At 53.5% G+C, this 22,881-nt stretch overlaps 1 protein-coding gene across 4 annotated transcripts; it reads left to right on the top strand.

The window, feature by feature from the left end:
- Nucleotides 1-1,994: 1,994 nt before the first annotated feature.
- Nucleotides 1,995-18,714, top strand: D2HGDH (D-2-hydroxyglutarate dehydrogenase). 4 transcript variants are annotated; one of them, XM_031957449.1, is made up of 9 exons: nt 1,995-2,118; nt 6,192-6,568; nt 13,216-13,273; nt 14,095-14,234; nt 14,641-14,834; nt 15,156-15,324; nt 15,934-16,077; nt 17,041-17,183; nt 18,454-18,714. In XM_031957449.1, exons 2-9 carry the CDS (start codon nt 6,199-6,201, stop codon nt 18,697-18,699), a joined length of 1,464 nt encoding a protein of 487 aa, XP_031813309.1. In that variant the 5' UTR covers nt 1,995-2,118; nt 6,192-6,198; the 3' UTR covers nt 18,700-18,714. The 4 variants fall into 4 exon arrangements, with proteins under 4 accessions (XP_031813309.1, XP_031813310.1, XP_031813311.1 ...); XM_031957450.1 differs by lacking the exon at nt 1,995-2,118 and adding an exon at nt 3,073-3,147; XM_031957451.1 differs by lacking the exon at nt 1,995-2,118 and adding an exon at nt 5,076-5,851.
- The last annotated feature ends 4,167 nt before the right edge of the window (nt 18,715-22,881 follow it).

Below are 22,881 nucleotides of genomic sequence, written 5' to 3'. Positions count from 1 at the left end.
TGCAGGCTCGGTCCTCCGTCCTGTGTCTCTGTAAGCGTCCTGCAGGCTCGGTCCTCGGTCCTGTGTCTCTGTAAGCGTCCTGCAGGCTCGGTCCTCGGTCCTGCTTTTCAGGTGTCCTGCAGCCTCTGTCCTCTATCCTTCCCTGGCCCTCTGTCCTGGGTGCTGCTTTTCTGTAAGCGTCCTGCAGGCTCGGTCCTCCGTCCTGTGTCTCTGTAAGCGTCCTGCAGGCTCGGTCCTCGGTCTTGTGTCTCTGTAAGCGTCCTGCAGGCTCAGTCCTCGGTCCTGCTTTTCAGGTGTCCTGCAGGCTCTGTCCTCTATCCTTCCCTGGCCCTCTGTCCTGGGTGCTGCTTTTCTGTAAGCGTCCTGTAGGCTCGGTCCTCCGTCCTGTGTCTCTGTAAGCGTCCTGCAGGCTCGGTCCTCCGTCCTGTGTCTCTGTAAGCGTCCTGCAGGCTCGGTCCTCGGTCCTGTGTCTCTGTAAGCGTCCTGCAGGCTCAGTCCTCGGTCCTGCTTTTCAGGTGTCCTGCAGGCTCTGTCCTCTATCCTTCCCTGGCCCTCTGTCCTGGGTGCTGCTTTTCTGTAAGCGTCCTGCTTCTCTGTAGGTCCATAGAGCCAAGGAGCATTCAGCTTGTGGATGTCCTTGGCTCCCTGAGTGTGGGCAGCTGAGGTCTGGGAAGGACCCTTTTCATGATATGCCCATAAAAGCCACACAGAAAAGGACGAGTTCTACTGTTTGTAAGTTCGCTGCAATTATCCCGTTTTTGGAGCAGCGGCCAGGCGTCCCAGAGCCCCGGAGCCCAGCCACGGCTTGTGATCTCCGGGCCCCACGGGGTGCTGGGGGCCCTACGGAAGCCTGACATAATCCAAGCCCTCGGGAGTTCCCCCTTCTAATGGGAAAGAACCACCCAAACGGACAGCTGGGCGCAAATAACAAGTGGAAGGGCGGGGGCCGGACGCGGACCGGAGCCAAGGAAGCCGGGGTTGGGTGAGGGAGAGCTCCCGGTGGGGCGCCCAGCCAGGGGCAATGCCTGGAGCGTCGGAGGCCAGTCGGAAGGAAGAGAAGTCGGGTCCCCGGAGGCGCTGAAAACCGAGGGAAGGCCGCTCCGCACCACGAAGTGGGCAGACGCCCCCACCCGCGGAGCCCAGGGCCAGCGCAGGCCCCCAGTGCGGCCGGCCGGCCTGCGGGCGTTGCTCTGCACCCGGCTTGGCGGTGGGGGCTCGGGGGTCCCCACCCACCCCCACGGAGGCCGCAGCGACGGCTCGCCCCGAAACCCAGGCTGCGGGAGCCAGATGGAGCTGGAGGACCCGGAGTCTGGGGGGAGGGACCGGAACTTCTGGGGGTCCAGCGGAGGGCGGCACGCGGCCGGAGCCGAAGCGGCTGGGAGGGAAGGCCGAGTTGGGCTGGCCGCTGGGGGGGGAGGGGCCATGCCAGGGGGCAGACTCCTACTTGCCGGCTTGTGGGGCTCGGGCTGGGCCTTGTGGGGCAGGTGGGATTGAGGGCACGGCCCGGGGAGCAGCTGAGGGGGCGGGGCGGGAGCGGGCTCTGCCCTCCCGGCGCTGCCAGGCTGCGGAGAGGGACCCGCGCTCCCGGCGGGGCTCCTCCCCAAGGGCCCCAAGCCTGCGCGCCGCCGTCCGCCTCTTCAGTCCCCGGGGAGAAGGGCGGGGCAAGGGCAAGGGCAGAGACCGGAGGGGGACAAGGTCGGGGAGCGGAGGGGGACAAGGTCGGGGAGGAGGAAGCAGGGCTAGAGTCCGTTCTGGTGGGAGGGCGGGGCAGGGGCGGGGCCTGGAGGGAGACCGGGCGGGGGCGGGGCCTATCCGCTCCGGAGGGGCGGGGCAGGGCGGAGCCTGGAGGGAGACAAGGTCGGGGAGGAGGAAGCAGGGCTAGAGTCCGTTCTGGTGGGAGGGCGGGGCAGGGGCGGGGCCTGGAGGGAGACCGGGCGGAGGCGGGGCATATCCGCTCCGGGGGCGGAGCCTGGAAGGAGACCGGTTGGGGGCGGGGCTGGGGCGGGCCGACGAAAGGCTGAGAACTGCGCAGGCTCCGGCCCGCCGCCCTCGGGCGCTCCTGCTTTTCCCCGGCGTACGGGACCCCGCAGTGCCGGCAGCCCTGCATCCTGAGCCCAGGTAACGACCTTGGCCGGGGTGGGGGGCGGGGAGGGACGGCGCAGGCGCAGGAAGGGAGCCCACCCAGGCGGGGCTCCGGGCCCCCGGCGCCGCCTCCAGCTCCCCTCCTGCCTCTGCCCCGCCCCCCACCCAGTGCCCGGCGGGGGGCGAGGGGGGTTAAGGACGGCGGGGCCCCTCCTCCCCTCGGGCTCTGGGTTCTTCTGTCACTCGGGCCCCCAATGGCACTTTTCAGAGGAGAACTTGGCGCCTGTTGGCGGCAAAGCAGGAAAAGGGCAGCAAATCACTCAGCGTTAGAGAAGTGCGGCTAAGGCCGCTCCCAGCTTGGCGGAGTGACCAGAAGCAGAGTGAGGGCTGCCGGAGGGGCGGGCGGAGCCCCCGGAGGTGTCTGCACCCCGAGGGGGGTCTGTGCCCCCAGAGGTGTCTGTGCCCCCGGAGGTGTCTGTGCCCCCAGAGGTGTCTGTGCCCCTCAGGCCGGGGGCGGAGCCCCCGGAGGTGTCTGCGCCCCGAGGGGGGTCTGTGCCCCCGGAGGTGTCTGCGCCCCCAGAGGTGTCTGTGCCCCCAGAGGTGTCTGTGCCCCAAGAGGTGTCTGTGCCCCCAGAGGTGTCTGTGCCCCAAGAGGTGTCTGCGCCCCCAGAGGTGTCTGCCCCTCAGGCCAGGGGCGGTGCCCCCAGAGGTGTCTGTGCCCCTGGAGGTGTCTCTGCCCCTCAGGCCGGGGGCGGTGCCCCCAGAGGTGTCTGCACCCCGAGGGGGGTCTGTGCCCCCAGAGGTGTCTGTGCCCCGGGGTGGGGCCCCCAGGAGAGAAGCAGCTGTGTGGGGTGGCCAGGGGCGCCTGAGGCCGCCTTTAATTGGGGGGGAGACCGCTGCAAGGGGTCTCTAAGGAAGAGAAACACTCGCATGCACCGATGCGGAGAGAAGCGGAGAGAAGCAAGCGGAGCCAGGAGAGCCATTTGTGCCCTGATACTAACGTGAAAGCCCTCCAGGTCTTCGGCAGCCCCGCCTCCTGCCGCCCCGCACTGAGGCCTCTTGTTGGTATAAACCCCTTTTTACTTAATATTATCAAAATGATCAATGTTATTTTCCATAATTTTCTCTGGTTCTCCTTGGGCCATAAATCCTTTCCTTCTCCACAGATCTGAGAGGCAGACTCGTGTTCTCCTACTTCGCTTATAGTATCGCCCCTTGTCTCTAAATCACGCTCATTTTTGCTTATTTGTTTATTTATTTAAACACGCCTCCCTTGATGAGTCATGCTGGGAGAGAAAAATCAGAGCAGAAGGGAAGAAACCACACCCTTCATAGTTGATCATCTCCCGTTCTTGGTCTTATTGTATACAACAGATTCCTGCTTCTGCGCGTTTCTCTCAGTATGGGTTCCAGTAAATCGGCCTATCAGCTTCCTCCTCATCTCTTACAGACCGCTAATATTCCATTACCTTCATGCATCACCGCTTGTTCAGCCGCCCCCCAATTGACGGCATCCGCTTTTCCCCAATTCTTTACTGCTACAATCATGAACCCATCTTGGCTTGTCTTGATATAGGGTGTGAAGTGTTGGTCAATGCCTGGTTTCCTCCATACAGATTTCCAGCAACTTTTGTTCTTATCCCAGAAGCTGGGGTCTTGGGGTTTATGAAACACTAGATTACTATGTTCGTTGGCTATTAGAGTCGCTTCTTTTGACCATGGCCAATGGAGGAATTGGTTTTGCTTTAGGATACTCATTTGTTACGTGAGTTTTTTGTTTTGTTTTTTTTTCTCTCAGTGAGGGGAAGAAGAGAAGGCAAATATTCTTGGATTGAAAAAAAAAATTTAATGAAAACTCTCCAACATCTTTGACATGGTCTGTGTGACCTGGACATTGATCCTCATATAGTATTGTTGTTGAAATATATAATGGTCTCCTGGTTCTGCTCACTTCTCAGCATCAATTCGTGTAAGTCTTTCCAGGCCTTTCTGAAATCATCCTGTTGGTCGTTTCTTACAGAACAGTAATATTCCATAATATTCATATACCACAATTTATTCAGCCATTCTCCAACTGATGGGCATCCACTCAGTTTCCAGTTTCTGGCCACTACAAATAGCTGCCACAAACATTCTTGCACATATGGGTCCCTTTCCTGTTGGAATCCTTACAAAGTGTTAAGTCATTAGAGTTGATAGAGACAATAATGATCTCATTTAGCATGGCTCAGTATGATTTATCTGATCTTACAAGAAGAAGTTATGGGCCAGAACTTGAAACAAAGCACTAAGTGGAATTGAGGAGACAGTGGTTAAATCTAGTTTAGCAGTGATTTAATCCTACAACAAATAATGGTTTCCCAGTGATAGAATAATTGGTGTGTGCTCAGTGCACAGCATAGAAGCAAGAAGCGCTCAGGGCCAGACACAGAAGCACAGAAGCCCACTCTCGGAGGCAAGGCAGATTCATTCCAACTTTTCCCTTGGTGCTGGCTGGACATCTGGAAGAAGAGAAGCCGAAGCTGGCAAAGGCAAAAGATAAGCGGCAAGAGCTTTTGGAGCCAAGGAGAGATAGGCCTCTAAGAAAGCTAACCAGGCCCCAGGAAGAAGATTCAGAAACCAGAGATAATAAAGGATTTGAACTTTTAACACCTGGTTGTATTTAAGATGATTATTGATCTGAACTGAAATGAAGGCTGCCTCCAGGAAACCTCCCCAAGAAACCTGCTCCCAGAGAACCATCTTATATTAAACAAAAGAAGAGAACACCACACTTTCCCTTCTTTAAGATCTCTTTGAGAGACAGGCCCAGTAGAAAAACAGCTGGATCAAAGGGTATGCACAGTTTGATAGCCCTTTGAGCATAGTTCCAAACTACTCTCTACAATGGTTGAATGAATTCACAACTCCACCAACAATGCATCAGTGTCCCAGTTTTCCCATTGTCCCTCCAACATTCATCATTTTCTTTTCCTGTCATCTCAGCCAATCTGACAAGTGTGTAGTGGTATCTCAGAGTGGTCTTAATTTGCATTTCTCTGATCAATAATGTTGTTATCCCTTCTAACGACCAATCCCAGTGCCCAGTTACTATGGGATGGTGAAGATGATAATAATGATGACAGAAACAACCACCAACATTTCTGTACCCCATCAGGCTTTCCAAGCATTGTCCATGCATTCTCATTGGAGCCTCAACAGTCCTTTAGGTCAGGCAACAATCGGTCACTTATTATATACCTACAGTATTGTGCACACTGGCGCAAAGAAAGGGAAATGGGCAACAATCGGTCACTTATTAAGCACCTGCAGCATTATGGACTCTATGGCGCAAAGAAAGAGAAACAGGCAACAATCGGTCACTTGTTAAGCACCTATGGCATTGTGGACACTATGGCGCAAAGAAAGGGAAACGGGCAACAATCAGTCACTTATGCACCTACAGTATTGTGGACACCGTGGTGCAAAGAAAGGGAAACGGCCAACAATCGGTCACTTATTAAGCACCTACAGTATAGCGGACACTGTGGCACAAACAAAGGGAAACATAGGGTCCGGCCTCCCAGGGTGGAGATGTGCACAAACCACTATGGAAGATCTCTATGGCGCCGATGGAAGGCGGTCTCAGACAGACGGCATTAGGGGCAGTGGAGGCGGCAGGGAAGACTTCCTGGAGGAGGAATGGTTTGAACTGTTGGCCGGCAGGCAGTGAGGAGGGAGAACCAGGGAGCACAGGGGAGAGCCCGTGATGGGGAGATGTGGGCGTCCTGTAAGAGCCTTCTGAGAAGAACAACCCAGAGGCCAAGGAGGGCCTGTCGGGAAGGGCTTGAAAAGGGGATTTTGTCTGTCCCCCCGAGGGAGCGGGGAGCTCTGGAGGACTTTTGGGTAGGGATGGGGTGCAGTCAGTACCAGTTAGGATGGTCACCTGACAGCCTATTGTCCGGAGGATGCTTGGCTGTGGGGCGTTTTGGGAGCTAGAACGTCCATGGGTCCCCACATCTCATGAGGCTCCCTGAAGCAGCTCAGCCAGGATTTTTGCTTTCTGTGAGTGAGTGTGGGCTGCTCAGGGCTCTTCAGCAAGCAGCTGATGCTCTTCCCTTGCATTGCAGAGCCACCATGAGAGTCCCTCGCCTTTTCCCTTGGCCTCCTATTTGGCGTTTGAGGCTCTTTATGGGATGGCGGAGGAACGGCCACAAGCCAGCGCTGGTGGGAATGGCCGGGCCCCCCACCCTTTGGGCGAGGAAGCTCGAGAAAGTCTGTGGAGCCCGCGGCTTTGGAGTCTTCCAGCGGCGAGATTTCTGTGTGACCCCGACCAGTGCCCAGGAGGTGATGCTGACCTGTGAACGGTACGCGGTCCAGAGGCTGCCCTTCGCGGAGGTGTCCGAGCAGGACCTCGCCTTCTTTGAGCGCGTTCTTCCTGGGAGAGTCAGCACTGATCCTCACGAGCTGAAGGCCGTGAACATAGACTGGCTCAAAATGGTCCGAGGTCAGTGTCCTGCTCTTTGGGAAGGGCTCTGGGGTGGGTTTGGCAGGCGGAGGAAAGCCTCCGGAGAGTCACTTACGGCTTACACCCCAGGGAGACAGAACTTCATGAAGGTCAGCCTGGCAAGAAGCCGCTGGGAGGGGGGTGAGGGGCAGCGAGGTGCCCAGGGGATAGGGCACTGGGCTTAGAACCAGGAAGCCTCCCCTTCTTGATTTCAAGGCTGGCCGTGGACACCTACTAGTTGTGCCTTGAGCCTTGCCTGCCTCAGTTTCCCCGTCTGTAAAATGAGTGGAGAAGAAGATGGCCAACCACTCTCTCAAGGAAATCCAAAAGGGGTCGTAAAGACTTGGAAGTGACTGAGAAACAACTTAACAATAACAACAACAGTTGTCTTTTGTACAACCTGCCAGTCATTTCATTGTATCCATATGGCGTTTTCTTGGCAAAGATACTGGAGGGCTTGGCTATTTCCTTCTCCAGCTCATTTTACAGATGAGCAAACTGAGGTAAACAGGATAAAGTGAGCCGCCCAGGGTCACACAGCTAGGAAGTGTCTGAGGCTGGATTTGAATTCAAGTCTTCTTGATTCCAGGCCTGGGGCTCACTCCATTGGGCCGCTCAGATGCCTCTGTACGGATGTATGTCCTGACTTCAAAGGACTAAAACAGCGAGTCATCAGCTGGGCAGGGCAAGTAGCAGTTACAGGCCAGGTGGGTCACTGTAGCTGTGTGTTTGTGTGGATCCAACCTGCAGAGGCTGTGGGTAGTTTTTTTAAACATCAAACCACATTTTAATATAACAAAAAAAAGGATAAAAAGACTTATTACCCAACTGTCAATCCTTATTAGAATAAAATGAAGCAAAAAACAAAATGTATAAAAAATCCTCATTAAGAATCGATCCATTCCCTAGTCAGATTTAGTATTTGTCTAATTCTAATTGGGGCGGTGGGTGTTTTTAAAAGGCAAATATTTCTGGAAAAAAACTTCTGCTGAAAAGAAAGACAGACCTTTTAGTCATTTGTTTGAATCTAAATTATAGCTGAATAGTTTTGAAAAATGGTTAACTTAATGATTGGAGATTTTGCTTGAAAAGGTCAGTTAATACAAAAGGAGCCCCTTCTCTTTTTGGAATCTCTGCATTTGTCTGTGGAAAGGAAATGAAGGGAAAGAGCATCTCTTTTCTAGGGCAGGTGTGTGTGAGTGTGTGTGTGTGTGTGTGTGTGTTTTGGAGGAGAAATGAATTTGGGAGGTATTAGGTCTACACCCCTGGACTTGGTTCTTTAGCATATAAGATAATAATGCTTAGCAAACCATGAAGCCTGAAAGAATATTAGTCATTTTCATTCTTATCCTTTACAACAGTTACTGTGTAAAATAAATTAAGTGTGTCTGGCACTCTGCACCTGAGTGATTTCTCCCTAGGATTAACCTTCACTCTTTTCCCTTAGCTCCTAGGATCCCCCATCCCCATCTCTATTCCAATAATATTCCATCACACGATTTCTTTCTTTCTTCTTTTTGATTGGAACTACATTCATTGCTAAGAGCTTGTACAATGGGACTAGTCCCTGCCAGTATTGTATTATGAATCATGTTGGGAGAGAAAAATCAGAGCAAAAAGAGAAAAAAAGCAAACAGAAAAAAGAAGTGACCATAGTATGTCTTGATTTACACATTCGGTCTCCTTAGTTCTTTTTCTGGCCGCAGATGACGTTTTTTGTCCAAAGTTTATTAGGATTGCCTTGGATCACGAGCCACTGAGAAGAACCAAGCCTTTCACATTGATCCTCACACAGTCTTGCTATTATTACATACAGTGTATTCCTGCTTCTGCTTGTTTCTCTCAGCATCAGCTTGTGTAAAACTTTCCAGGCCATTGTAAAATCAGCCTGTTTATCAATTTTTATAGAACAGTAATATTCCACAGCTCATTCAGCCCTGCCCCAATCGATGGGCATCTGCTCATTTTCTAAATCTTTGCCGCCACAATAAGAGCCGCTACAAACATTTTTGCACATGTGGCTCCCTTTGTAATGGCAGAGAAACTGAGCAAGACAGAGGTTAGAGACCAATTCAATAGTTTATTAAATAGAGAAACTGGGACCAACGGATCCATGTTTGGTCCCAGGGCTGGAGGACACTATCATCTCAAAGAGTCCAGCACTTAAGTATCAGAGGACAAGCTTTTTATAGGATAACAAGAACAGTGACATAATGAGGGAGGTACCTGGATGGGGATAACCTAAAGGGGGGCAGGCCCCTAGGATGACACAATGGGAGGTTACTGATATTCTAATGGCATCTAAAATGGATAAACCTTTATCCCATCAAAAATTAAGAAGGAATGTCTATAACCTGAAGATACAAAACCTTCATCTATCAACCATTTAAGAGGGAATGATTATAGCCTGGGGTTTTGGGGCAAAGCAACTGAGGTAGACCTTTATCTCATCAAACATTAAGAGGGAAAGGTTATAACCTGAGGCAGAATAACAAAATAGGACAATGGGGAAACTAGGTCAGAACATCAAAAGGGAACTTTGGCACAACACCTTTGCCTCCTTTATGGTTTCCTTGAGATATAGATCAGTGGTGACACTGCTGAATCAAAGGGTGTGCCTAGTTTGATTGCCCTTTGGGCACAGATCCAGATTGCTTTCCAGGATGGTAGGTCTGTCACTCTGAGCCTCTGTTTTCTTATCTAGGTAAGGAAAGGAGTCTACTTTCCTTATCTATCTCTTGGATTATTCAATCAGTCAGTTAATGAACTTACTGTAAATTTAGCATTTACTCTGTTGCCAGGCTTCCTGTCAAGTGCTGGAGATCCAAAGAACAGCCCAAGAGTGCCTGTCCTCAAGTACATTGTGTTCTGTTTTTTTAACTTTAAAAAATCAACAATAATTTTGTTTTAATCGGCAAAGATTCTCCTCACCCTCTCCTTGAATTAAGAACACAAGGAAACCCAAACACATTACAAGTGTACGTAGTTGATTCAAACACGTATCTGCGTTGGCCCCCATGGGCGCCCTGTCCTGAAAACCGTTTGTCTCATTCTGCCCTCTGAGTCCTTCCCTTTCTACCAGGAGGTGGAATCGTTTCCTCAGTAGTACTCGGAGGGCCTGGTGGGTCATGATGTTGACAGAAGTTGAGCACGATCGTATTCCATCATAAATACGCGCCGTAACTTGTTTGGCCGTTCCCCACTTTGTGGGCCCCCCTCAGATTGCCAGTTTTTGTTTCCACTAAAGGAGCTATAAATATTTTTGTGTGTTCTTGGGGTTGTTTTGCTTGAGACTGCTCTCTCCTCCTCATTCCCTCTCTCCCCTTCTCTCCCTTCTATTTTTTTGTTGAATAACATGCATCGTTGTTATTGTTCAGTTGTTTCAGTCACGTCCAGCTCTTTGTGATCCATTTTGGGATTTTCTTGGCAAAGATACTGGGCTGGTTGGCCATTTTCCCTCCAACTCATTATACACATGAGGAACTGAGGCAGACAGAGTTAAGTGACTTGCCCAGAGCTCACTGCATCAACTGTGCCATCTAGCTGCCTTTGAATGAAATGTTTTGCTATGCTCAGTTCTCTTCCCCTGTTTCCCTCTATCCTTCTTTCCTTCCCCTCATCTGTCTCTATTTCTCTCTGTCTCTCCTCAGTTTTTCCTCTCTGTCTCTGTTTCTCTCTCTTTCTGTCTCTGTGTCTTTCTGTTTCTGTCTTTCTCTCTGTCTCCTCTCTAACTCTGTTTCCCTCTATCTCCTTTCTCTTTCTGCCTCTTTCTATTTTTCCTTCTCTCTGTCTCTGTATCTGCATCTCTTTGTCTCTGTTTATCTCTTTCTATCCAGTTTGATTCTTGCAGTCCCTCGGGATGCTCAGATAGAGATGGCCTGATCTCTGAGTTTCGCTGGGCCTCCCTCTCCACCATGAGAACAGCCTTTGCTGTCTTCTGGAACTGAAGATTTTTAATTGCCACATAAGAATTTATTTTGCTCCCATCAGGCCCTTGGCTGTTATCAGGAGTGTTTGGCAACATGAAGCTTAGTCTTTCTTCTAGAAGTGAATCTTAATTTAAAAAATCATAAGAAATTTGAATGATTACTGGATGAGATCACTTTCCTGACACAAGGTCAATCTGTGCATTTAACCGGAGATCCCTGCTCAAGAATATTCCAGAGTTCCCTGTTATATAGAATATAAATAACAGATGTCCCAGTCAAGCATTTAAAGCCTCCTCCAAGCTGCTATTGGGCTGCTGTTTGAGGCCCCATCATATCATACTTTCATTCACACTTTTCAAATTCTAGTTAAATAAAACTAGAATTTTTTTAGTTGTTTTTTTTTTCTCCTTTTCCAAATTAGATCCAATCATCTCCCACTTCTGTGTGTTTACCCAGGCTATCCCCCACATCTGGAACACCTGCCACCCTCAGTGACACCTGTTGAATTTCTTTTTTTTCTTCAGGGTCAGCTCAGGTGCTGCTTCTTCCGTGAAGGATTTCCTGATTCCTCCCAACTGAAAGCGTTTTCTTCCTAGGAAGAAGTGTCAAACTCACGCCCCCAGACTGGTGCAGCCCAGCCACACCAGATACTGCCCAAACCACCATTTCATCATTGGGAAAGATTGGAAAAAATCAATAAGAATACGATAAAACCGAGATCAGGCTGACTTTGTGGTTTTCTGAGGCAGCTTGCCCCCTTTGGTGTGTTTAGCGACCTCAGCTTCTGCTCTGGTCTGATATTTCTGTTCCAGAGCAATTTTGGTCCCTTGTATTTTACTTAGCTTTTTACAGATCACACCTCCACTAGTGGATGCCCACTTCTGGAGGGCGCATTCATTCATTCATTTATTTTGTCTCCCCAGAACCAACTACAGTACATTGTATCTGTTAGGAACGTCAGAAAATGTGTGCTGAATTTTAGTCAGGCTCATAAGGGTCTTAGAAATGATCTCCAGGAGGCCGACCGTGAGACTGAAGAAGAGACCTATGGAGGAAGGGTGGGGTGCCAGAGGCCCGGCTGGGTCTGGCAGATTCAGGGCTCCAGCCCATCGGGGTCCCGGTGCAGCATCTGGATAGTGATCCTGCTTAGGGAGCATGTGGAGGGTTCAGTGTCTCTTGTTCAACATCCACCAACTTCACTTGGTGAAGTTGGAACCCTGAATACTCTTGGAAGAATTGCCATTTGGACTTTTAATTAAGGCTTCCAGATTCAATGTGGCGCCTTATTTCCCAGGGTGCACTTAGATTTTCCTTCATAACTATTTGAGACAATGTGGATTCTCATTTAACCTTATATGTGAACTTAGAATTCTTTTTTAAAAATGACAAATCAAAATTTGTCACCTTGCACTGGAGTCTTGTAATTATTGCTGCCTTTTTACCTACTTATTGATACCTTATTTAATATGATCTTCATTTCTGAATAGGTCTCTCCCCTTCCTATAAGCCATCCCTTGTGATAAAGATGAAAAAAGTAAACAATACATCAAATTGGACAACTTAGGCAATATTCCACATCATAGTCCTGCACCCTTGTAAGGAGGGAAAGGAGATCTATTTTCTCGATTTTTCTCTGATCCAGACTTGGTCATAGTGTTTTTCCTTCCTCCTTCCCTCCATCCCTCCTTCCTTCCTTTTTCATCTATTCTGTTGTAATATACACATTTTCCTCTTTTATATACTTTCCTTTGTATCAGTTCATCTAATTTTCCTCATGTTTCCATTCCTGTTACTTCTTACATGTAATAACATTGTTACGTTCATATACCACAATTTGTTCCGTCATTTCCCAGTCAATCACCAACTATTTTAATTTCTTTTTTCTTCTTACATGTAATAACATTGTTACGTTCATATACCACAATTTGTTCAGTCGTTTCCCAGTCAATCACCAACTATTTTAATTTCTTTTTTTTTCTACCACAGCAAGTGCTGCTCTGAATATTTTGCGGCATCGAGGTCTTTTTTCTCTTTGACCTTCTTGGGCAGTATGCTCAGTAGTGGACTTTCTGAATCAACAGTGACAAGCAACTTACTGTTTTTTTCTTGCCCAACAACCCAATTCCCAGTTCTACCAACAGTGTATGAGTGTATTCTTCTTTCCGTAACTCCTCCCATAATGCCTCTGGCTTGTCATTTTTCCAGTTTTCTGGGTGTGTAATGAAACATCCGAGCGGTTTGTAATGCGCATTTCTCTTATTATTTGTGATGGGTTTTCTAATGGTTTCTGGCACTTCACAGTTCTCCACTGATATTCTTTCCTAAAACCCCTTGTGGTCCGACTCTCGTACAAGGAGTTCTGTTTTTGGCCAGGAAGACAAGCCTGCCGTCCGCGCTCAGTGCGTTGGGATGTGGCAGAGCTTTCGTGTTCTTACTAAGTAAATAACAACATAAATAGCATCCCAGAGTCCTCTTGGTGATGGTGTGAAGAAAACCCTTTGTAAACCTAAAAGTTACCATGATTCGAGTTGTAACTTGTGATGGATAAGTTTTCTTTCATCTTCATTATCATCCTTTCCATTTTTAGGCAAGACCCAGCCTGGACCCAAATAGAAATGTTTGAGTTATCAAGTAACGAGGAATATCTTTTTATGCTCTTTAGGTTTTTGCTTATTTAAAGCCCTTACGCTGACCTGTCCATTTTGGGTTTCGTGACAGGCTGCAGTAAGGTGCTGCTGAAGCCCAAGACAACATCGGAGGTCTCCCAGATACTCAGGTAACTTGGGAAAGGGTTGCGTGCCCGCTGTGGGCCTGGCACTGAGCTAAGCCTTGGGGTACAAGTAGGAAAAAAAGCAACGCTCTCCCCGCTCTCAATCTAATGGAGGAAAGCAACAGACAAGAGGAAGCTGCAAGGTGGGGGGAGGGGAGAAGGAAAGTACTCTTATTTTTATCCATCTCTTTTAATGTGCCTCAGCATTGCTTGTCAGTGCCCGTTCTTTAGTCACAGACACTTCAAGAAAGTGCTAATGGATTTTAAGTCAGAGTGGACAAAAGTGTGGAAGAGGAAAAGGGAATAAAAAGAAAAGAAAAGGAAAGTGTTTTTATTTTCTAAGAGAGAAACACAAACTATCCCTCAGTACTGGAAAGAGCACCCTTGGTTTTTGTTGAATTATATGCATACATGTACATGTATGTGTGTACGTATGTTTCTCTATATGTACACGCAATGTTTTATTAAAAATCCAGCTGGCATTTATTTAGCAGATGTTGTGTTGCAGAGCTCTGTGCTTGCCATGGGGGGAAATCTAGGGTTAAGAAGGAACCCCATCTGAGGCGGGATTTGAACTCGGACCATGGGCCTGGCACTGGGTCTACAGGGCTATCTTACAGCTCCGGCACACTTCCTCAGTGATTGTGGGCTGGCTGCGGTCCTGGCACGCCCTCTGGAGTTCTTGGGGCGGTGAAGAGGCGCTTGGTCCTGTCTGGGCCCAGCCCCGGTGCCTCGGGCCAGGGCACGAGAAGGAAGAGACCGCCCTCCTCTCCCCCCCCATAACTGTCTCCATGGCTCCCTGGGCCACCACTTTGTCCCTCTTTCAGGTACTGCAATGAGAGGAACCTGGCGGTCAGCCCTCAGGGGGGGAACACGGGGATGGTGGGGGGCAGCGTGCCTGTCTTTGACGAGATCGTGCTCTCCACGGCCCTCATGAATCAAGTCCTCAGCTTCAACGCCATCTCTGGTGAGTGGGGGCTCTGTCAGGGGCTCCCGGACTGCCCAGGAGCTGGGGGGGAACCTCCGGGGACCTCCAGACTGAGAGGGAGCTTGGCTCTGGCTCTGCTGCCAGCCGTCTGGGAAGCCTCAGTTTCCCAATCTGTAACAAAAGCCAGTTGGCGTAGATTCTTGCCATCTTCCCTTCTTTTTTCCTTTCTCCTTCCTTCCTTCCTGCTTTCCCCTCCCTGCGTGGGAGCCAGTTGCTCAGCCTGTCCCGCCCCGAGGGGAGGGAGGAAGGATGCCTCCAGCCCTGATGGGTGACGGGGCGGCCAGGTTGGGAGGCTCAGGTTCTCCCCGAAGGCAGCTGCGGGTGCCCCCGCTCCTCCCCTCCCCGAGGGGAGGCTGCGACCATAACGCGACTCTGGTGCTTTCAGGGACTCTGGTCTGCCAGGCGGGCTGTGTCCTGGAGCAGCTGAGCCAGTATGTGGAGGAGCGGGACTTCATCATGCCCCTGGATCTGGGGGCCAAGGGCAGCTGCCACATCGGGGGGAACGTGGCCACCAACGCGGGCGGCCTCAGGCTCCTGAGATACGGCTCTCTGCGAGGGACCGTCCTGGGCCTGGAAGTGGTGAGAAGTGGGGCCTTCCCCTGAGCGGGGAGCTCAGCCTCTCCGTGTGCAACGTTTGCCAGTGTCCGGCCATAGCACAGGCCCCTCCCTGCGGAGGTCCCTGCGGCTCGCGCCTGTCTGAGAAGGGACAGGAGCTCTGCTGGCCAGAGCATTTGGTCGTGTGTGTGTGTGCGTGTGTGTGCTGCCCTGGCCGGCTATCTCATGCAAACTCTGCCTTCACCACACTGAGCCGAGGTTCGGAGCTTGGAGGGCAGGACGCTTGGGCCTTTGCCACCTGCCCACGGCTGCTGGAGGCCGTCTGAAATCCCCCTCCCCACCCAGGTGCTGGCCGACGGCCTCGTCCTGGACTGCCTGACGTCCCTGCGGAAGGACAACACTGGCTACGACCTCAAGCAGCTCTTCATGGGCTCCGAGGGCACCCTGGGGATCATCACGGCCGTCTCCATTCTGTGTTCCCAGAAGCCCAAGGTGGTGAACGTGGCGTTCCTAGGTAAGGCGGCAGGGGCAGTCCCAGGGGCACCTGTTGGGGGGGAGGGTCTGAGCTGAGCCTTGTCCCCTGATTGCCTAACCCTGAGGAGCACCATCATGGACGGGAGCACCAGCGGTGCTGTGCAGACTGGTGGTGCGGCCAGGGCTCAGGCCCCGGGGGGGGAGGGGCTGGTGGTGGTGGGGAGGCAGCCCCCCGCCAGCATCCTGGGACTGAGCAAGAGTCGCTCCTCCACTGAACCCCTGTGAGGCGCCTCCTGGCAGCCAGGGCTCAGGCCCCTCAGAATTCGCCCTCAGAATTGCCCTGCATGGTTCACTGTTGGGAATCCTCTCAGGTGAACCCTGAGCTATTGGGAGAAGGTGGAGAGATCCCCGTGCAACTGTCCTCAGCCTGGCTCTTGCTTGATTTTCTTCCTGAGAGGCTGCGGGCCCGGGGGGGGAGGGTCTGGTCCATCTCCTCACTGCTGATATTTGTTAGGGCATTGTGGGTCTCTAGAGGGGAGCACGGGGAATGCTGCGGGGGGGTGAGCAGCCGTCCTCCCATTTTTGGCCGGAGCTGCTGCAGAGGATGATCAGCGAGCCTCGTTCTAACGCCCTGGCCTTGTGTGGAAAGGTTGTCCGGGTTTCTCCGAAGTTCTGCAGACCTTCAGTACCTGCAAGGGGATGCTGGGGGAGATCCTGTCCGCCTTTGAGTTCATGGATGACAGGTGCATGCAGCTGGTTGAGAGCCACCTCCGGCTGTCCAGCCCCATCAAAGGTACCACTTTTGGCTTCTGGAGCTGCCCTTCTGTCTGGTCGAGGGTGGGAGGCGAGCTCTCTGTGGGGAAGAAGGCGGCGCAGGCTGAGGGGGCCTGGAGAAGCATTGGAAGGAGACGAAAAAATGGGTGCGGAGGAGTCTGCATTGGGGTGACTCGCGGCCTCTTGTTACACCAGAAGCCACAGTTCAAGAGCCCGCCCGCTCTATGGCTGTCATGGGGTCAGCCGGAAGGTTTTAAGCCACTGCTGAGGGCCGTGCCTCCTGTTTACAGAGGGGAAGCAGACTCAGAGTGAGGGGCTTGATGGTGGCTTTTCAGCGCCTTCCCCAGCAGATCGGGGGGTTGGGACCCTGACCCTTGCTTCCCTTCCTGCTCTCACGCTGCCTCTGAAAATGCGCAGCACTTGGGCTGGGCCTTGAGATTCTGTGGCAGGGGCGTTGATGGTCAGTTGCTAAATCCATGGCCCACTCAGGTGGCTTTGGGACTGGGCCCAAAGGGTGGAGATGGATGGGTCAAGGTCAGCTTGGGGCAGGGCCATCTATTGCTTCTTTCTTGGCTTTCCCCATCCTGGAAGAAGTCAGTTACTGGGGGGGAGGGGGTGGTAAAAGGTCTATCAGTGACTTGTGAGGGGAGAAGTTGGTGAGCGAGCCTGAGATCTGGAGAGAGCCCAACTTTGGGGGCCGCCTCCGGAGAGCTGGGGCTTCCCAAGAGCTGTCCCAGCTGGGCGTGGCCCAATCCACGTTGGCCAGGCCGTAGTCAGGGGCCTGCTGCACAGCCTGGTCCACAGATGCTTGGATTTGATGGAACCGCGGCGGGGCTTTCCTCCGGAGGAGCCACGGGAGTGATGATGTCGGAAGCTGAGAAGCTGAGCAGAGCCGCCGCGGGGCTTTCGGGAATCGATTTTCAATTACTGTTGGATTCACTCCAATGGCTCCTTCAGCGTGTGCTCCTTTTGTGGCTTGCAGAAAATCCCTTCTATGTTCTAATTGAGACTTCGGGCTCTGATGCCAGGCACGATGAGGAAAAACTGACTAACTTTCTGGAGCGGGTCATGGACTCCGGCCTGGTGACGGACGGCACCGTGGCCACGGACAACACGAAAATAAAGGTGATTCTGGGCCTTAGGCTTGGGAGGCCTGAATTCTTAGGTTCCCATAGCGTGTCTCGGGGAGTGACCCAAAGAACCAGCTCGTGGGTGTTTGGCGGCAAACAGACGGAGTTTTCCTGTGAGTTTGGGGGGGGGCTGTTTTCTTCTTTGGGGCCGACCTGTTGGGCTTTCTTTGGTGTCATAGAATTTGGGGCAACCGGACTGAATCTTAGAGTCTTTGGGCATTCACTGGAGACACTGAGAGATCAAGTGACATGCCCAGAATCCCATGGCAGGGTCAAAGGTCCAGCTTGAACCCAGGGCTTTTTTGTTTGTTTGCTTTTTTAAAAAAAATTTAAAATTTTTAGGACTTTTTTTTTAAAAAACAAAAAACCCACAGAGGCTGCTTACCCATTGTGTTGCATGACCTCTTTTGGTGCTTAATAGTTGTGTTTTTCTTCTCTTAAATGTTGTGATAGAGAATAATATGTTACACCATCCAATTTCATTAGTCTCTGGATTTTTTCTTTTTTTTGCTGAGATAATTGGGGTTAAGTGACTTGCCCAGGGTCACACAGCCAGGAAGTGTTAAGTGACTGAGACCACATTTGAACTCGGCTCCTCCTGACTTCAGGGCTGGTGCTCTACTCACTGCGCCACCCAGCTGCCCCAGTCTCTGAATTTTCTTGATTTTGTGGGTAGATTTTTAAATTTTTAGCTAAGGATGAACTTTGCTTGAACTCTGTCCTTTTTTTGGTGGGAATCAGTCTGAAAAAGCCTATTCATGTTAATAAATCACCGTTCCTTTTTCATAAAGAAATTAGAGGACGATTTTTCATTCTAGAAAACTTCACGCAAGTTTGTAAGTCAGGGTCAGTTTTTGTAGTATATCTAGAATTAAAGGCAATATAAAAAGCCTTGATTTGTGTAGAACTCTAGGAACTACCTGTAAGCGTATTCCATTTTGTCTTTGTAAAGTAATTTTAATTGCCAGTTAGTGTGGTATCTTCTAGGATCTACTATAACGTGTTAACTTGGAAAAAAAAAATAGCTCTTTTCTCCTCGATATCCACAAGTTCCTAGCTAAGTCACTTAACCCAGTTCGGCCCAGTTTCCTCATCTTTAAAACAGGGACAATAATAGCTCCCACCTTAGCGGGTTGTTCTGAGGATTAAATAAGGTGGTGGGCGCGCTGCTCTGCCGGCCTGGGAGGTTAGAGAGAAGCCCGCTGCCCTTTCCCCTGGAGCTGCCCCCAGTAACTTTTTATTTCCCCTGACCCCCTGCCTGCTAGATGCTGTGGGCCCTGAGGGAGAGGATCACAGAGGCTCTGAGCTGCGATGGCTACGTCTACAAATACGACATCTCGCTCCCTGTGGAGAAGCTGTACGACCTCGTGCTCGACATCCGGAGCCGCCTGGGCGAGAGCGCCAAGAGCGTGGTGGGCTACGGACACCTCGGTGAGCCACGGGCGGCAAAGTCTGGTGATTGGCCCTTGCCCCAGACCTCAAGACCACTTTGTGGCCTTTTTCGGTGCTGAGGTCTGTGAGATGGGCTTAAATGAGGCTAGCCAAGGGCTCCCTTTCAGGTTAAGGGACCTTTTCCTTGCCTCGGGGACTTCGTCTGCTTTGCTCAGAACAATTGTCCAATATGCTGATTAGTCGAGGGGCTTGGTTGGCTCTGCTCTCCCCTCATGGTTGGAGAGGGGCAGAGGGCACTGCCCAGTTACGTGGCTGGTCCAGGAGCTCCCAGCCCAGCCAGAAGCAGTGAGGCCGAGCCCAAGGCCCTCCTGCTGCCCAGAGCTCGCCATCAGCTCTCTGCCTTCCCCCTCAGCCATCTCCCCCTCCAGGTTACCTTTCACAGGATTCAGTCCAGGTGCCCATTTTGTGCCCACCAGGTACCCACTATGTACCCGGCATGTGCAGAACTCTGTCACTGGTTGTCGGAAATGCAAACCCGAGGCAGTCCCTGGGACCAGGGGATGCAGTGTCAGCTGGGGCAGAGGGGCACTGGAAGGGAGAACCGAGAAAGGGCCCAAGGAGGTGGATCCCAGCAGAAGCAGGGCAGACTTGGGGGGAAGGCGATGAGCCCTGCTTTGGAGGCGGTTTGCCGGAGGTGTGATAGCGTTCCAGGGCTGGTGCCCAGCAGAAAGGGGGGAACTGAGACCAGAGTTGGGGAGAGAAACTCAGGCCGGATGGAGCCTTGGGAGTCGAGGCATAGAGAGAGTCTCCAGCAAGGTAGTGGACAGAAGGTGGCCTGAGGATCAGGGAGAGCCGGTTCAAGTCCTGCCCAGGACCCATTTTGGCCGTCACTGGTAACTTGTAGACAGCTGCTAGTCAGCCAGTTAGGAGTGTCCCCAAACCGCTGAGACCACAGGCCGGAAACGGGGAGGAGGGTACCCTGAGGGCTGGCTCCTTGGCGGGGGGGGGGGGGGGGGGCGGGGGGGGGGTGGGGGGGGGGGGATTGTGGGGGTGGCCCTTGTGAAGGAGGATGAATCGGGGGAGAAGTCAGAGTGACCGGGGCGGGGGCAGGAAGCCCCTTTGGGAGTGCTCTCGTGGGCGTGCCGTGCCCGAGTGGGAGCAGTGGGCAAAGTCTGGGAGCGCCTTCTCTCAGAGGCTCCTGGCGGTGCTGCCCCAGGACCTGGGCCTTACCAGTGGGAAGAACTGGGAGCTGATGGAGGTAGCGGGCACTGGGGACCCGCCCTGCCTTTTTCACTCATGAGAGGGAAGGGGAGGAACATTAGGAGTTTGGCTGAGGGAGGGTCCTGATGCTCCCGGTGCCAGCCACGCCACTGCGGGCATTAGAAGGCAGCAGAATGAAGGGGCCCGGAGCGGGGATGGCCCTGGCCCGAGAGTCCGGGGAAGCTGGGCCCTAGATCCTGGGATTGCCCCTGGGATGAGGACAAGAGGAGGTCGTTGAGGACAGGCCTGGGGCTGGGCTGTCAGCACCAAGGACAGAGCTCTGAGCGGGAATGCCCACTGGGCACAGGGATAGGGGTTTCCCTGGGCTCCGGTTCCTGCTTCTCTGTCTGCCCCATGGCATCCCCCTGCCTCCGGCGCACCAGCAGCCCCGTGGTCCCGGATCAGGCTGCTTTCTCTTACAGTTTGTGCCGGAGCCCAGGGGGGGAAGGGGCTGCCTGGGCGGGCAGGGGGCACTGAGGGCCCGTGTCCTCCTTCCTTGTGGTCTTGCAGAGGGGGGCGCCCGGGTCGCCCGGGCCGGAGTCCTCAAGGATTGGCTCTCCAAGCTCACGGGCCAGCAGGACAGTCCCGGGCCGAGGGGAGGGTGTCTCCGGCCCGTTGCTGGGAGGAGGGCGGGGCCTGGGGCCTGTTTGTTTTGCAGAGGCCCGGGCGGCCTCCCCCCAGCTGAGGGGCCGGGCTGGCCCAGACTCCGGCAGGAGCTGGCGGAACCTCAGTGTCGGTGGAGAGAACAAACGGAAGGGCCGCGGTGCCCTCGGATTTAACTCCCAGGCGCCAGGTCTTCCATGTCACTTTTCTATTGTATGGAAGGGCCCCCCCCAGAACGAGGGGTCCCCCAGCCACGGGAGGGAGGGGCTTCCAGCTCCCGCTCGGGTTCCTCCTTGCCCGGACAGGCTCCGTCCCCCCAGGCTCTCCCTGGCCGCTCGCGCCCCTGACCCCGCGCTCTCTCCCCAGGGGCGCCTGCACCTGGGGGGGCGTCCTCAGCTCCCGGGCTGCTGGCGGCCCAGCCCCGTTGCAGTGGGCCGGCAGCAGCGCAGCGTGGCCCCGAACCGGCCGGCCAGAAGAAGGACTTCATCGGCTACAGCAAGTCCCCCGAGGCCGTCCTGCTCATGCAGCGCCTCAAGGCCATGCTGGACCCCAGGGGCATCCTGAACCCCTACAAGACGCTGCCCTCGGCCCGTGGGCGCCCGCCGGGGCCCACAGCGCCTCCCGGGGCGCTCCGCTGGGCCGGTGGGGTTTGCTGCCGGATCTCACAGCAGGAAGGGGCTCCAGGGGCTGGGTTTGGCAGGCCCAGGCCCGGGCGGGCTCTCCCTTGTGTGAGTCCCGGAGCCGCCTCCCGCCTGCCTCGGCCCCGCCGCGGCCTCTCTCCCTTTGGCTCCGGGGCCGGCGGGTGGGAGGAGCCCGGATCTGGAGCCCCAGGGCCTGGGTTCGGATTTGGCCTCGGGCACTCCCCTCGCCCCTCCCCTTCCCCGTGGGCTCTCGGAAGTTCCTTTCCTGCTCGGCCTCAGGTGTCCCCACAAGGGGAGGCGGCCCCCGGCCCTTGGGGGTCGGGGTTCCAGGCCCGGGCAGGACCCCAGGACCAGGTGGGCGGCCCCCTGGGCGGGTGGGGCCCCCGCCGAGCCTCCTCGGGGCCGCGGTCCCCCCGCCCTTTGGTGGTTGGGAGGGGGCCGGCCCCAGGCCTGGGGCAGGCTCCCGCTCGGGGCTCCTCGGCCTCGGTTTGCCCCTGGCTGCGGCTGTAGGTGCTTCCCGAGCCCGGCACCCCCCAGTGCCCGCGGGCCTGCGCCCTGCCCCGAGCCTGGAAACGGGGAGTCCCCGGCGCTGTTCGGAGACCCTGCGGGAGGGACTGGCCGGTTAATGCAGCGTCTGGGGTCTTGTTGAGTGTGACAGCGAATAAATGGCATTGTGCAGAAAGATGAGCAGGAGCAGCTCGAACACCAGCGGCACCGCGGTCGGGTGACGAGTCTTACGCAGAATAACTTGATTTTTAAAAATTTGTTAAAGCTTTTAATTCACGCAGGCCGGGGGCGGTTTTGCCTGACCCTTACAGACCGTCCTTTCCCCTCCTTTCCCCCCCCTCCCCTAGCAGTCCCATACGTGCTGAACATGGTAAAAGTATATGTTAAATCCAACCTGTATACACAGTTATACAGTGATCGCTGCTCGAGAAAAATCGGCACAAAAAGGAAAAAACGCCCGAGAGAGAAAACAAAATTTGAGCAGGCAACAGAGAGGGAGAGCACTGGGTGTGGGCCACACAGTCCCCACGGCTCTCCCTGGGGGCGGATGCTCTCTCCGTCACAAGGCTATTGGAACCGGCCTCATTCCTCTCACTGTTGAAGAGGCCCCGTCCATCAGACCGATCATTGTATAGTCTTGTTGTTGCCGTGTACACCGATCTCCTGGTCCTGCCCCTTTCCCTCAGCCTCAGTCCCTGTGAGTCTCCCCAGGCTTCTCTGAAATCCTCCTGCTGGTCGTTTCTTACAGAACAATAATGTTCCATCACATCCATGTGCCACAATTTAGTCAGCCCGTCCCTGCTGAGGGGCAGCCGCTCAGTTTCCAGTTTCTGGCCACAAACATTGTTGCGCATGTGGGAGGGATACACTTCTTCATACTCACACGAATCAGCGAAAGCTCAACAATGGACATAATTCTGTTTGATGATTCCCTGGTCATTAATCACAGGGAAAGCCTGCTCTGCTCCTGGAATAAACCCCAAGTCTAGGCTGCAGAAAACCTCCTACTTCAAGGGAGAGATTTTACATAAAAAATTAACATTTTTATTTTCATTAGCCCATGATTTCCTTCCTTTCCTTCCCTTCCTCCCTTCCTTCCCTTCCTCCTTCTTCCCTTCCTCCTTCCTTCCTCCCTCCCTCCCTCCCTCCCCTCCTCCCTCCCTCCCTCCCTCCCTCCCTCCCTCCTCCTTCCTTCCTTCCTTCCTTCCTTCCTTCCTTCCTTCCTTCTCCTTCCTTCCTTCCTTCCTTCCTTCCTTCCTTCCTTCCTCCCTCTCTCCTTCCCTCCCTCCC

This window comes from Sarcophilus harrisii, chromosome 3 (assembly GCF_902635505.1).
Source record: "Sarcophilus harrisii chromosome 3, mSarHar1.11, whole genome shotgun sequence".
NCBI lineage: Eukaryota > Metazoa > Chordata > Mammalia > Dasyuromorphia > Dasyuridae > Sarcophilus > Sarcophilus harrisii.
This window is presented reverse-complemented; position numbering and strand designations above follow the sequence as displayed.